Source organism: Girardinichthys multiradiatus, chromosome 5 (genome assembly GCF_021462225.1).
Source record: "Girardinichthys multiradiatus isolate DD_20200921_A chromosome 5, DD_fGirMul_XY1, whole genome shotgun sequence".
NCBI lineage: Eukaryota > Metazoa > Chordata > Actinopteri > Cyprinodontiformes > Goodeidae > Girardinichthys > Girardinichthys multiradiatus.
In genome coordinates, this window is record NC_061798.1 from 42,456,399 (window position 1) to 42,470,787 (window position 14,389).

The following is a 14,389-nucleotide window of genomic DNA, read 5'->3' on the forward strand; positions in this document are numbered from 1 at the left end:
CAGATACAGATGTACATATTAATAGTAGTAGTAGTAGTAGTAGTAATCTAAAGCCAATAGTTCTTCTAGTAGATTTTAAATGCTTCCATAAGCAGCTGCTCTGTCAGCAGCTTGTACTTTTAGGAACACTTTACTGCATGTTGTATTCACTGAAAAAGGACCAAACATGCTGTGAGTTGCATTGAACAGCTCACCGGTTTCAGACCCTTTGATCAGCAGTTTTTGAATGAAAGAGAACATACAGTGTTATAGGTTTCATATTTTAAATTGTTTGCGTTGCATGCTTTTCTTTTAAGAAAACATGACCTGTTTTTGAATGAACTTTTGGTTTTAGGAAATTTTGGAAAATCAGAATAATTACATTGACAACCTACAGTTTTAACAGAAGAATAACTCTTGTAATTAACAAATATTTTTTTGTGTTGCTGGTGGCCCTTTATTGACAGTAATCAGACAGGAAATGAGCAGAGGGAAAAGGGGGGAAGACATGCAGTAAAGGTGTCAAGGTCGGGAATCAACCCAGGACTACTGTGTTGACGACGATAGTTTCTGTAAATGGGGCCCCCACTTCACTACGCCACACCCTAACAAAAAGTCCTGAGACGAAGTTAATTTCTAAAAGCTAAGACTAGTCAGGGCCAGTTAGTGTTTTACCACTAAATACAGATAAAGCTAATATTTAACACTAAATTGGGCTTAAAGATTTAAGTTAACATCCCCCTGCTGTGGACCCATATAGACCTTCAGAAGTGTTGGAATCACATCCAGCAGTGTTGATTTGGCGATGGCAGACAATTTCACTCCCCAACACCTGACTTCATTCTCTTTTGTGACCGGGAAAAATAGTTGACGGAGACACATGGTCTTTTTTTATGTCCAGATTGTTTTGAGCTAGTCTGGATTAAAAGCATCAGCAGTAATGCCGTTGTCACAAAGTGTACAGGATTATTATGAGGAGGCCTGAGTGCTTCCTGTTGTCGTCTCTGACTGTAGTTGCACTCCTCCTCCACATGATTTAGTACACGGTTGTTTACATCTGTGTAGATCCATGTTTCCTAGATTGGATGGATGTAAGGGAAACAGAGACCGTCGACAGTCGGTTCCAGATTGTTTTGGAGGCAAGAAAACAGATGGATAAAGCCTGGAGAGGAGGAACAGTCTGATGGTGCCCCTTTGCCCCCTTTTGTAGGTTTGGGCTGTTCACGGCGCGGCCATGACGGGCACCCAGGAGCCAGACCTGCACGAGCAGCATGGAGGGCCGATGCAGGAGGCAGAGGATGGGGAGGAGGACGGGGAAAAGGTACATATCTCAGTGGAGGAAGAAGAGTTGGAGAACAAAGGAGAGGAAGAGGAGGAGATGGAAAGGGAAGAGCTGCCGTACCCCTCCCTAGCACCAGTAGTTCTGTTGGCTCTGACCCAAACCAGTCCTCCCCGCTCCTGGTGCCTTCGTGTTGTCTGCCACCCATATCCTTTACTGCTGGAAGTGCTCCTAAACATGTGTACGACTGCGACTCTTTTTATAACCCCATTGTCTCTGTTTCTGCTCTGTACCTTCTCAGAACTGGTGTACATGCAAAGTAACAAGTGCTGAGATGTTTATGTTCCTTTCAAACACAGGAGAGGTGGGAAGAAGGTCAGCGCCGTGCATATGTGTGTGTTTGCATATGGATGTGTGTTTGGAAGAGCTCAGGTATTTCCCTGGGCCCATTACTTGTAGAAAGCCAAGGCCAGCATTTTGGTCCTGATTGCAGGTTTCCATAGTGACAAGCCCTAATGAATCTGCAGGGTTACGGCTGCCTGTCAGTTGCATTGTTACTGGCCTCTATTTATACGGCAGAAGGGGTTACAAACGGTGAAGAAGACTGGCGTCACCTCCCAAACCCGACTGGTTCTGTCTTTATCATCTCACCTCCCGTTCCTTCTTGGCGTCTCTCTGCCTCCATCCAGCTCTGCCGTAAAGGTGTTAGAGTGTTTCAGCACGGTTATCGGCGCTGTGTGGTGTGTGTGTGTGAGAGCGGCCAGGAATACTCTGAAGCATGTATAAACGTCAGCAGCTCCTCGGGGATTTGTCGAGGCTGTCCAAATTGAATATTTTCCACAGCTTATGACTCTTTGTGAGCTTGCATATGTGTGTGTGTTTGTGTGTTGTTATGTGCTTGTCTTGGCACGTCTGTGGGTAGTTGCGACAGTCAGCACTTTGTGTTCTCCATAAAATATAGATAGATAATTGCTGAATAAATAAAATGTACACCAGGAGTAACATAGAAAAAGCAAACACGTGCCATCATTGGCGTAGGTCGTGGAGACCCAGTGGGGTTGGCGGCCCTTCTAACTCTTGATTTAACTTCACAAAAGCAACTAGAGACACTGCAAATGAACTGCACTTATAGAAGATGAATGAATGAATGAATGATTTGATTTATTTTCTATACCGCTTATTCCATAGTGGGTCATGAGGGAGCTGGTGCCTATCTCCAGCAGTCTACAGGTGAGTGGCAAATTAAATCAGTCAGTCAGTCAGTCAGTCAGTCAGTCAGTCAGTCATTTTCTATCGCTTATTCCATAGTGGGTCGCGGGGAAGCTGGTGCCTATCTCCAGCAATCTATGGGCGAGAGGCGGGGTACACCCTGGACAGGTCGCCAGTCCGTCACAGGGCAAATCAAATCAATTTATTGCAATTTTATGTTCTGTTCAGTAAATGTTTTATTAGTGCCAGTTCACAATAAATGTCATACAAACAAATCTAATTCACATTTAGAAATATATAATCCAATGACTCCAATGCAAACCATTCATAGACAGGTCCAAATTCAATTACATACAGAATAATCCATTGCAGTTCACAAAACAATGCTATCAAGTTCTGTTTGTTGTGCTATTTGGTAAAAAAGTTTTCTATTCCAGGAAAGATGGCCGTTTGTATCGAGTTGTTGACTTGCAGCAATCCCTCATGCTTAGCGAGCATGTGGCTAAAAAGAGGTTCTTAATCTAAATGGGACTCTCCTGGTTAAATAAAAGTTGAATAAAAAAAATAAAGATAAAGCAGCCTGGTGGTTCTGCTTTTGATGTTGTGATACCGTTTGCTTGATGTGAGCTGTCCAACAGCTCTGAAGTCACCTTGTATTGAGTTATTGACTTGCAGCAATCCCTCATGCTTAGCAAGCATGTGGCTAAAGTGGAAAGTCCCTTTTGACAGGAAGAAACCTGCAGCAGAACCCAAATCAGAGTGAGCGGTCATATGCTGGTACCGGCTTGGGGGTTTGAGAGGACAGAGCAGAAAAACACAGAAGCCCAGGTCCAGGAACACTTTCTATGGTAAAGACAGACTTAGTACAGAGTTAATGGCAGCTTTAAGAATCTGTATTATCTTATTTTTGCCTTGCCACTACGTTCTTTCATTGCCATTACAGCACTTTTAGCCCGATGCAAGTTTTTCAATAAAAACATGTTTTGGGGATTTGATTTAGTTTATTTGGTTAGTTTATGTAGTATCTGAATGGACTAACTAATATCTGGGATCCATGTTTAAAACAGCCCCAAAGCAGAAAGACATTTACATTTACCACCTATATTGCGTATGCATGTTTTTCTGTTATCATACAGTTCTAACGCTGATTATCTCTTCATCATGGCACCTGTTTGTGAGTGTGATAAATCAGGGTGCAAGTGAATATTGTGTCAAATGTTGTAGAAGTAGAAAAAATGGGCATGCATAAGAATTTGAGTGAGTATGACAATGGCCAAATTCCAAAAAAGCTGCACTTTTGGTCAGTAGCTCTTAAAAGTGGTCCAAGAAGGAACAGTGCTGGACCAGGTCCATGGCTCACGTGGGGTGAGAGGGCTTGTCTGTGTGGTTCAATCCAGCACATGTGCAGCTGTAGCTCAAATTGTTGAAGGAGTTCATGCTGATTGTGACAAAAAGATGTCAGAACACAGTGCATCAAAGGTTGTTGCGTGTGAGGCTGCAGACTAGTCAGGGTGCCCATGCTGACCTCTGTCCACTCCTGAAAGCACCAACTAAAGGGATGTGAGCAGAAGAACTGCACCACAGAGCAATAAAAGAAAGTCTGGCCATGTGAATCATGTTTTCTTTTACATCATGGGTTTTGTTGGGTGTATGTTCTCAGTTTACCTTGAGAACATACGGCACCTGAATGTACTGTGAGACAAAGGCAGGCCAGTGCAGGCAGCTGGGAAGCTTTGACTCCTGCTATCCTTGTGGATGTCACTTTAACATGTACCAACTACCTAAGCATTGCTGCAGACCATCTCCACTTTCCTTGAGACATTATTTCCTGAATGCTGTGACCTGTTTCAGTTGGGTAACTTTCCTTGTTGCGAAATAAAAATGGTTCAGAAATTGTTAGAGGTGCCCAATAACAGGTTTGAGGTGCTGATTTATCCTCCAGATTGGACACACAAGCCCATTCCAGAAAGATTCACCTCACAACTTACAGGACTTGAAGGATCTGCTGCCCACCGCTGGGTCTCAGACACCACAGCACACCTTCAGGGTTAAACCGGTATCCAAGTCTCAAAGAGTCAGCGATGTTTTGGCAACAAAAAGGGGAGTCAACACTCTATTAAGCATGTGGTCATAGTGTTATGCCTGATCTATGTTGGTATACAAATATCAAGTACATAATCTTTACAGAAGTCAGTATTTTAACTATTTAAGGCAAGGCCAGGGCTCCCTAAAAAATAGGTTCTTAATCTAAATGGGACTCTCCTGGTTAAATAAAAGTTGAATAAAAAAAATAAAAATAAAGCAGCCGGGTGGTTCTGCTTTTGATGTTGTGATACCGTTTGCTTGATGTGAGCTGTCCAACAGCTCTGAAGTCACCTTTCCACTCCTCTCACTACCCTCTGCAGGGCTGTCCCTGCATAAAATAGCATTCAAAATGTTGTTTTTCTGGCTTCTCTGCCATGTGTCAACAATTATTTACAGTTGAAAACAGATTGTTTTAGCCATAAAGATCATCGTTACATTTGGAAGGGAAAAGGGAGAAGCAAGCCTGAGAACATCATCTCAACTGTGAAGGGACTGGCTGCATCATGTTGCATGGGTGTTTTTGTTGCAAAGGAAACTGGTGCACTTCACAAACTACATGACATTATTAGCAAAGAACATTATGTAAAACTATTGATGCAACATCTTAAGACCTGAGCTGGGAGGTCACAGACTTGGTAAAAAAAAAAAAAAGGTTCTTCCAAATGGACGATCATCCTAATCATACTGCCAAATTATTTTTAAAATCTCTTAAATTCGATCTTTTCGATAGCAAAGCCTTGATCTCAGTCTTCTAGAAAACTTGTCAGCAGAGCTGAAAATACAGTATGTGGCAAACTGTCAGGAGAAATGGGCAAAATACCCGCAAATGTTGAAGGAAACCCAATTCTTCCAAATATCAAGTAAATGTAGTTTAATGTAGTTCCAAATCCAAATAATTTTGGTAATCCTAACTGACCTGAAACAAGAATGTTAGAAGCAGAGGCAACATTACACTGTGTCAGAGGGTATCAGCTGTACAATAGGGTTTTCCAGTTAGCACATTAGCATTAAAACAGTTTTCTGTGTGTATTCCCTAAATCTATATCCTTACGTTAACTCTGAGATTTCCAAAAGGCCGCCAACATTTCCAAAACCAGAATGTTCCATGACAGACAAAGGTCAAAATTACAACAAGTTTGCTGTAATAAGTTCAGCCTTCCTGTTATTTGCTTCAAGTCTTGCTCTTTCTCTTAGCATGAATGAGCCATAGATTTATGTTAAGAATAGTTTCCTTTTAAATAGTCTTTTACATCTATGTTCTCAAACTCACTGACACTGAAAACAGCCAACTTTGAGTTTTCCTCCCCTGGAACAACTTTCATGCCGAAGAGTGCTGTAGTTAGCGCAACCTGCTAGCGCTTAGATATATATATATATTTTTCCGACAGGTGGATCATCAGTCAAAATCAGGAAGCTCAAAATTGTCAGATTCTAGTCACTAGTTGATTTTTAGGTGCATCTCTGCCAAATGTGCTGCAATTTTCCGCCATACAGTTAGCACCTTCATTTATTCAAACGGGACTCGTCTGCTAAAAAATTGCATTTTGAAAAAGAAAAGGAAAAGTTGTTTAAAAAATTGTTCTTGTCTTGCATTAGATGTGTACAACAATAATTGTAACTTCAGCCTAATTGAGGCATTATTCCAAATGTTTTTATTTTTTATTTTGTTGCAATGGCACCACATGCATCACTCTGGTGCACACTTAACACCAAAAAAATAAGTCCATAGGCATGTGTGCTTTAATATGTATTGAAAATGTTCCATAACATTGTCATTTTTGATGGCTCTGGAGTAGAGCACCTTTACCTCCACCTCCAAAGATTTCTCTGCTGACATTGTGCCAGGCCAAGAAAACCAAGTGTAAAAGTTAGTATGATAGACACTGTGCACATGTACTTGGACCCAAATGTCAGACTAAAGCAAAGGGTCCTCAGAGGGTGCCCCTTCTGCAGATAGTGTGAGGAGCAAATTTGGTTTCTGGACAGTGAAGAATCCATTCATATTTTGGAAACTTATTCAGATTCACAGAGTTGACTAAACTAGTCTAAGTCATGTTGTAATTGTTTCAGATGAGACTTGCCCTATGGGTAAAAGTAATACTTCTTGGAGAGATTATGTTGCTTTGCTTGAAATTTCAGCTGTGGTGTTTTCTTCACTTAATACTATCTGAATACTGTTTCTTAAAAAAATGCCCGAACCACTTCTATAGACTTCTACGATAAAATTGGGTCATAATTAGTCTAAAAGAATAATTCATTAAATCTGGGGAGTACGAATGTAGTTGTGCATTAGGGAGATTGACACAAGGACCTGCTTGAAATTGTCAGTTTTTAAGCAGGGACTTCTTTCTTGGTCGCTGCCTCTCTGGTGATGTTAAACTTGGTTCACAGTGGACAGGTTCCCATCTTTTCCAGCATATTTCAGCTTATGATAAGCTTGACTTTTTATGGTTTTTGAACAAACTAACAAATTTCCTTTTACTTCAGGGGAACAATTTGGATCAGATTGTTGAAATTGTCAATACAATTATGTGTTCTAACAGGACAACAATCCCAAACACACATCGCCAGGAAACCAGCCAGTTTAAATGAACTCTGCATTTCTCCCATAAAGAGTGGTCAAATTTCCAGCCAAAATTATGCCAGAAGCTTCTTTATGGCTACATGTGGTTGTGATGACACTTGTTAAAGGACATTTAACTAAACATTATTCAAGGTTTATATATATATTTTAGCCTGCTTCTATTTTTTGGCTCTGTGTAGATTAAACAAAAAACCCACACTAAAATCAAACTTGTGCACCCAGTTATTGTTTTTTAAAATAACTGCCCCCAATAAATGCCCCCAAATGCCCTCAAATTAATGTAAAATTCATGCAAGTGATGCCAGCCCTACTAGAAAGCGATGAACACATCCCCACAGCACCCTGCTGAGCTGTTGCCATGGTCGCATCCCAGATCACGGTACTCTCACCGTGTCAGCACTAACTTACACACATTTTCATCATCATACAGTTAAACACTTAAGCACACACGCAAGCAAGCATGCGGACTCACAAGTGAGAAAATGCCCACACATGAACAAGGGAATCTCCTCAGGAGAGGCTCTTTGGAGGAATCACCAGGTTGCTTGGAAACAGTGTAGCTCTGCCCTGACGACCCGGTTACTTCCGCTTGCAGGTTTATTTCCCTCAGATGTTGCCCAGCTTTCTCTGTCTGCACAACACACGTCTCGTTTTATCATGCATGCTGAACAGAGTTTTTGCTTTACACTTTTCTGTCAGCAATCATAAATTACTGTGAATGATGTGAAAGGAAAGCCATGAGACTGGAGTTTATTCAACAGAGGCAATAATGTGACTGTGCCCGGGGATGAGGTGGATCATCACTGATGAAAGTCCTATTTCTCCTTACTTACTCCTTCTGCTTTGTTTTTCTTCCTCTCGGTACACATTACATATTAATCACCTGCCTCCTCGCATTATTTTCACTAAACAGAAACAGCCATGTTACCTTCTACCTTGTTTGCAACATACTGTTACTTTTCTCATTATATACAGCACTTACACCGCAACCTGTGGTAAAGATTTGTAAAGTTGTGATGGAGCAACTGATTTATTTTCTGGAACAACACAAAGTTTAAGATAAATACCAATCCGGTTTCATGAAATTTATTGAGCTTCACACAGCTTTGCTTAAAGTCTTCAGTGATCATGACGACCACAGATTCTCTGGAATTAATTATTTTAGACCATTGAACAGCCTCTGACACTCTCAATCACACCATCATAATTAACAGCCTTCATTGTGTATTAGGGATCTGTGGAACTACATTAGAGCGGTTCAGATTTTACCTTTCAAACAGAAGCTTCAGCGCTTGCATGAACTAAATCATGTCAGATTCTACTGATCTAATATGTGGGGTACCCCAAGGCTCAATTTCGGAACCACTTCTTGCTATATATATATATATATATATATATATATATATATATATATATATATATATATATATAGCGTCCTTGGAAAGATCATTAATATGTTTCATATATCTCCTATCGGTTTTATGCTGATCACATTCAGATGTACTTCTGCTTCAATAGTTTTTGAAACTCAGAATAAAAAATGAATTTTTTCACTGCCTAAAAGAAATTACAAACTGGTTAAAGAATAACTCCCATCAACTCAACTCCAAGCATAATGAGCCTTTTATTATTGAGGCAATTTCCACCTCTCCAAGGTGGACATCTGATTTCTCAAACCAGGCTATAGATTGGACATTTGAACTCAGCCATTGAGCCAGACTTAAAGAACTTAGGAGTTCTTCTTTAACCAATCAATATTTCTTGAAGATCACTCAAAGCTACGATTACATTATTAGAGAAATACTTCCAAACCCCTGTAAGAGGGTTGGTGTCAAAACAGGAACTAGAGATGGTTATTTGTGCTTTTATTTCCTTACGTCTGAACTCTTGTAACGCACCTTTCACATGTATCAGCAAAAAATCCCTTGATCACTTTACTTTTAAGTTCTTTTCTCACTGGAGTGGAGATGCAACTGTGAAGCCATCTACAAGAAGGGACAGAGCAGACAGTACTTCTTGAGGAAGCTTAGGTCCTTCAGTGATTCCAGCAAGATGGTACATATCTATAAGTCTGTTGTGGAGATTGTGATCTCTTCTGCCATCATCTACTGGGTAGCAGCATCAGAGCCAGGGACTTAAAAAAGCTCAACAATCTAGTGAAGAAGACTGGCTCTGTTCTGGGGACTCCTTTGGAATCTCTGGAGATCATTGTGGAAAGAAGGATTCTTCATAAAAAGTCTTCATAAAATCAAGAACATTATGAAGAACCCTGAGCATCCTCTTCATGAGACTGCTGTACAACAACAGAGTGTCTTCAGTGAAAACTGATGGCACATCTCTAAAAATAACATAAAATTAAACTTTTATACCTTTATACCAGTATGTTGAATTACTTTGATAGAAATTATAATAATTTGGCTTTTCTGTGAAAAATAAAAACAATTAGGTCATATTGTATAACTCTTTATCTATACAAAATAAAACCATAAAATGTGTGATATTTTTAATCAATGTTATATACCTGGACCAGTGGTTCATACCTTCTGCTGAATGAATGGGAACAAATGGCCTCTTTGAGACAGGCTGTTGGACAGAAAGAGCAGATTTTGTAAATGATAATGGTGAATAAAAAAAACTAAAATGCCAAGAAAGTTTGACTCTGAGAGAGAAACTGACTTGAACTACATACATAACTACATTACATAACATTTTCCTGTGTTTCTGTCTGCTTCACTGACTTCCATCATTTCTTGTTGAGAGGGGATGCTATCTCTAACTTTGAAGAGAACTCCTTCCATTGGGATGTATTGATCTTGATATGTAGCCCTCAACACACTTCTTTAATGGACCGTTTGACACCCTCCCTGAATCAACTTTACTCAAAGATGAGAAAAGTTGATTCAGTCACTCTTTTTCATGTACCTAACATTTCAGCTCCTCCTCTTTTTTTATTTTTGATCACATGCTATTTGAAAACCTTCCTATTAGGGTAGAGGTGTTTATGTTTGTTCTGTGCCTTGCAAAAGTATGGATACCTCTTGAATTTGTTTTACAGTTTATGACGTTCCAGTCACAAGCTTCAATGTTCTTTTTTAGGATTTTCTGTGTGAAGTGGCAAAAAAGGATAAATGGTTTTTGGCTTTTTAAATGAAAAGTGTGGCATTTGAATTCAGTCACCCCTGATACAATACTTTAAATAACCAATTTTTGCTGCCGTTACAGCTGCTAAACACTGCCTGCATGCTTAGGGTTGCTGTCCTGATGGACGGTGAGCCTCTAACAGGTTCTCTTCCAGTATTGCCCTGCGTTTAGCTCCGTCTATCTTCCCATTGACTTTGACCGGCTTCTGTGTCCCTACAGCATGATGCTGCCACCACCATGTTTCAGGGTGGGAATGGTGTGTGTAAAATGAAATTTACAATATTAGTTTGTCTCACACATAGTGTTTTGCATGTAATTCAGTGATATCTGAGGCTAAATAAGAGGCTAAATACAAATGCTTGCCACACATTTCAGATTTTTCTTTGTACTACATTTTGAAATTCATGTTTTATTTATTAACTTTCACTTCATTATTATGTGCTACATTACGTTTCAGCAGATCGACACTAAAGGGAGAGCTACATGATGACATGGTTTAGATCAAAGCATGTTCATGTGTTAAAATAGCCTAGTCAAAGTCTAGGGCTAAATACAAGTCTTTCTTATTCCACTTCACATTTATGCTCAACTTTATGTTGGTCGATCAATTAAAATCCACTTAAAATCCACTTTAATAAGTTGAGGTTTGTTCTTAAATGGGTGTGAAATGTTCTGCAAGGTTCTGTTAGTAGGTGACTGGGGAACAACCATGAATCCTAGTAGATCCCACTGAAAGTAGGGTGAGCTGTCAGAATCATTCCAGCCAATTAACGAGAGTCCAGTAGGTTTCCATCGTTACCAGCTGTCTCACCAGGGCGGAGTCAGACGACTTGTTCTGGCCAATCTTCATGTCATATTCTCTAACACACACACACACACACACACACACACACACACACACACACACACACACACACCCTGCACATGGAGGACTTTGAGCTTAACTAGGTTATGTTTAATCAAGTCTGTGTGTGTGGATGCCAAAGTGTGGATGTGAGGCCAGGCAGAGATGAACATTAAACCCACACCCTCTCCATTCAACACACATATCTTTATATCATTTCACTGCCTCATCAGCACCACTTTCTCCTAAGATTTTCACATTAAGGAGGTTATAAATTGTATTGAGTGGCTTCAATCCTGCTTTATGAATAATTCACAGTTTCATTATGGATCATAAGAGGTTAATTTAGATTTTGATGCAGTAGTTCTGTAAAACTATAATTTTTCCCAAATTCAAAAGCCCAGATCAATTTTAACCCAGATTTGACCCAAAGTAGAAGAAGATCTCAGGTCAGTTCATATACAGTGCCTTGCGAAAGTATTCGGCCCCCTTGAACGTTTCAACCTCTTGCCACATTTCAGGCTTCAAACATAAAGATATAAAATTCAAATTTTTTGTGAAGAATCAACAACAAGTGGGACACAATTGTGAAGTGGAATAAAATTTATTGGATGCGTCAAACTTGTTTAACAAATAAAAAACAGAAAAGTGGGGCGTGCAATATTATTTGGCCCCTTTACTTTCAGTGCAGCAAACTCACTCCAGAAGTTCAGTGAGGATCTCTGAATGATCCAATGTTGTCCCAAATGACTGATGATGATAAATAGAATCCACCTGTGTGTAATCAAGTCTCCGTATAAATTTACCTGCTCTGTGATAGTCTCAGGGTTCTGTTCAAAGCGCAGAGATCATCATGAAGACCAAGGAACACACCAGGCAGGTCCGAGATACTGTTGTGGAGAAGTTTAAAGCCGGATTTGGATACAAAAAGATTTCCCAGGCTTTAAACATCCAAAGGAGCACTGTGCAAGCAATCATATTGAAATGGAAGGAGTATCAGACCACTGCACATCTACCAAGACCCGGCCGTCTCTCTAAACTTTCATCTCGAACAAGGAGAAGACTGATCAGAGATGCAGCCAAGAGGCCCATGATCACTCTGGATGAACTGCAAAGATCTACAGCAGAGGTGGGAGAGTCTGTCCATAGGACAACAATCAGTCGTACACTGGACAAATCTGGCCTTTATGGAAGAGTGGCAAGAAGAAAGCCATTTCTCAAAGATATCCATAAAAAGTCTCCTTTAACGTTTGCCACAAGCCACCTGGGAGACACACCAAACATGTGGAAGAAGGTGCTCTGGTCAGATGAAACCAAAATCGAACTGTTTGGCCACAATGCAAAACGATATGTTTGGCGTAAAAGCAACACAGCTCATCACCCTGAACACACCATCCCCACTGTCAAACATGGTGGTGGCAGCATCATGGTTTGGGCCTGCGTTTCATCAGGAGGGACAGGGAAGATGGTCAAAATTGATGGGAAGATGGATGGGGCCAAATACAGGACCATTCTGGAAGAAAACCTGCTGGAGTCTGCAAGAGACCTGAGACTGGGATGGAAATTTATCTTCCAACAAGACAATGATCCAAAACATAAAGCCAAATCTACAATGGAATGGTTCACAAATAAACGTATCCAGGTGTTGGAATGGCCTAGTCAAAGTCCAGACCTGAATCCAATCGAGAATCTGTGGAAAGAGCTAAAGACTGCTGTTCACAAACGCTCTCCTTCCAACCTCACTGAGCTCGAGCTGTTTTGCAAGGAAGAATGGGCAAGAATTTCAGTCTCTCGATGTGCAAAACTGATAGAGACAAACCCCAAGCGACTTGCAGCTGTAATTGCAGCAAAGGGTGGCGCTACAAAGTATTAACGCAAGGGGGCCGAATAATATTGCACACCCCTCTTTTCAGTTTTTCATTTGTTAAAAAAGACACATCCAATAAATTTCATTCCACTTCACGATTGTGTCCCACTTGTTATTGATTCTTCACAAAAAATTTGAATTTTATATCTTTATGTTTGAAGCCTGAAATGTGGCAAAAGGTTGAAAAGTTCAAGGGGGTCAAATACTTTCGCAAGGCACTGTATATAATATATAGTATATACATTGTTGTACTCACTGAAATCCATACTTAAAACGGTACTGTATTTACTATGCTTTTGTGTTAAGATCAAATATACCAATGAGAGATGTAATGTTTGGAGGTTTTGGAAAACAAACATTAAAAATGCCTTAAAAAGAAAACGTGCAATCAGCAGAATATAAGAAAAACAAATTTTAAATAGTTTATATGAGAAAAACATGTTTTTAAGTGATAATTCATTTCATTAAAATTGTAGAGGTATTTGAAATAAGTTTTTCATTTTTATAATTTTATTGTTTTCTGCCATAAATATCATATGGTGCCAAAGTCTGAGAAATAATCATACGATCCTGTCGCTGATTATGTATGTTTTCTTTCAGTAAATGAACAAATTAAATTCATGGAAGTTTCCACTAGAAAAGCACATTACATAAAAGTTTCAATTTGTTTTGTATTTCGTTGAGTTCTAAGACATTTTGTGTAGTTCGTCAGCAGGATTACAAAGACATCGTCTCTCTGTACTCAAAAGAAAACAGGCCCAAACCGTAAGGTTTCCACCTCTGTTTTTGAATGTGGAGATGGTGTTTTTTTGCTGCCACATAGTTTGATTTGGTATCATTTGACCACATCTCTTTGTCGTCCTCTGAAAAGTTTAGATGTCCACTGATAAACCTAACACCTGTCTGCTCAGGTGGCTTCTATAAGGGCTGCAAGCTTTCAGTCTATTACTGCACTGTGCTACCAGGGGCTTTCTCGGTGACTGAATTGCTTTCAGATCATTACCAAGCTCATCCTGTGTAGCTTTGGGCCGATCCCTCAACTTTCTCATAATCAGCTTTATTCCATAGAGCAAGATTGAAGAAACATCTTGCATGGAGCTCAGAACTAAGGGCAACTTATGGTCATTTTCTCTCTCCAACACTTCTCACTTTCTGACCAGGCTTCTCGCTGATGATCTTGGGGCTAATTGCAGATTGTGTCTTTGACATATTTTGTCACCATTTTAGTTTTGCCCTTGTTGGTGGAATGGTTGGAAGGGAGGAAATTGAGTTTATGGACAGATGTGCTTTGTTTTGTTGGTACTAATAGCAACCTTATACAACTACAGTATGTGCAGAACATAATGTGGTTCTGCAGCATTTATTTAAATACAGTCTATCTAACTAACATTATTTATTTTC

General features: G+C 39.9%; 1 protein-coding gene across 1 annotated transcript in view; it reads left to right on the forward strand.

Annotated features, from left to right (window-relative positions):
- The window catches only part of LOC124867794 (voltage-dependent T-type calcium channel subunit alpha-1G-like), a 107,841-nt gene that overhangs the window by 2,805 nt on the left and 90,647 nt on the right, over positions 1-14,389 (forward strand). The window contains exon 2 of the mRNA XM_047364397.1: positions 1,190-1,464. Coding sequence (XP_047220353.1) covers positions 1,214-1,464 — 251 coding nt within the window. The 5' untranslated portion in view covers positions 1,190-1,213. The remainder of the gene's footprint in view (positions 1-1,189; positions 1,465-14,389) is intronic.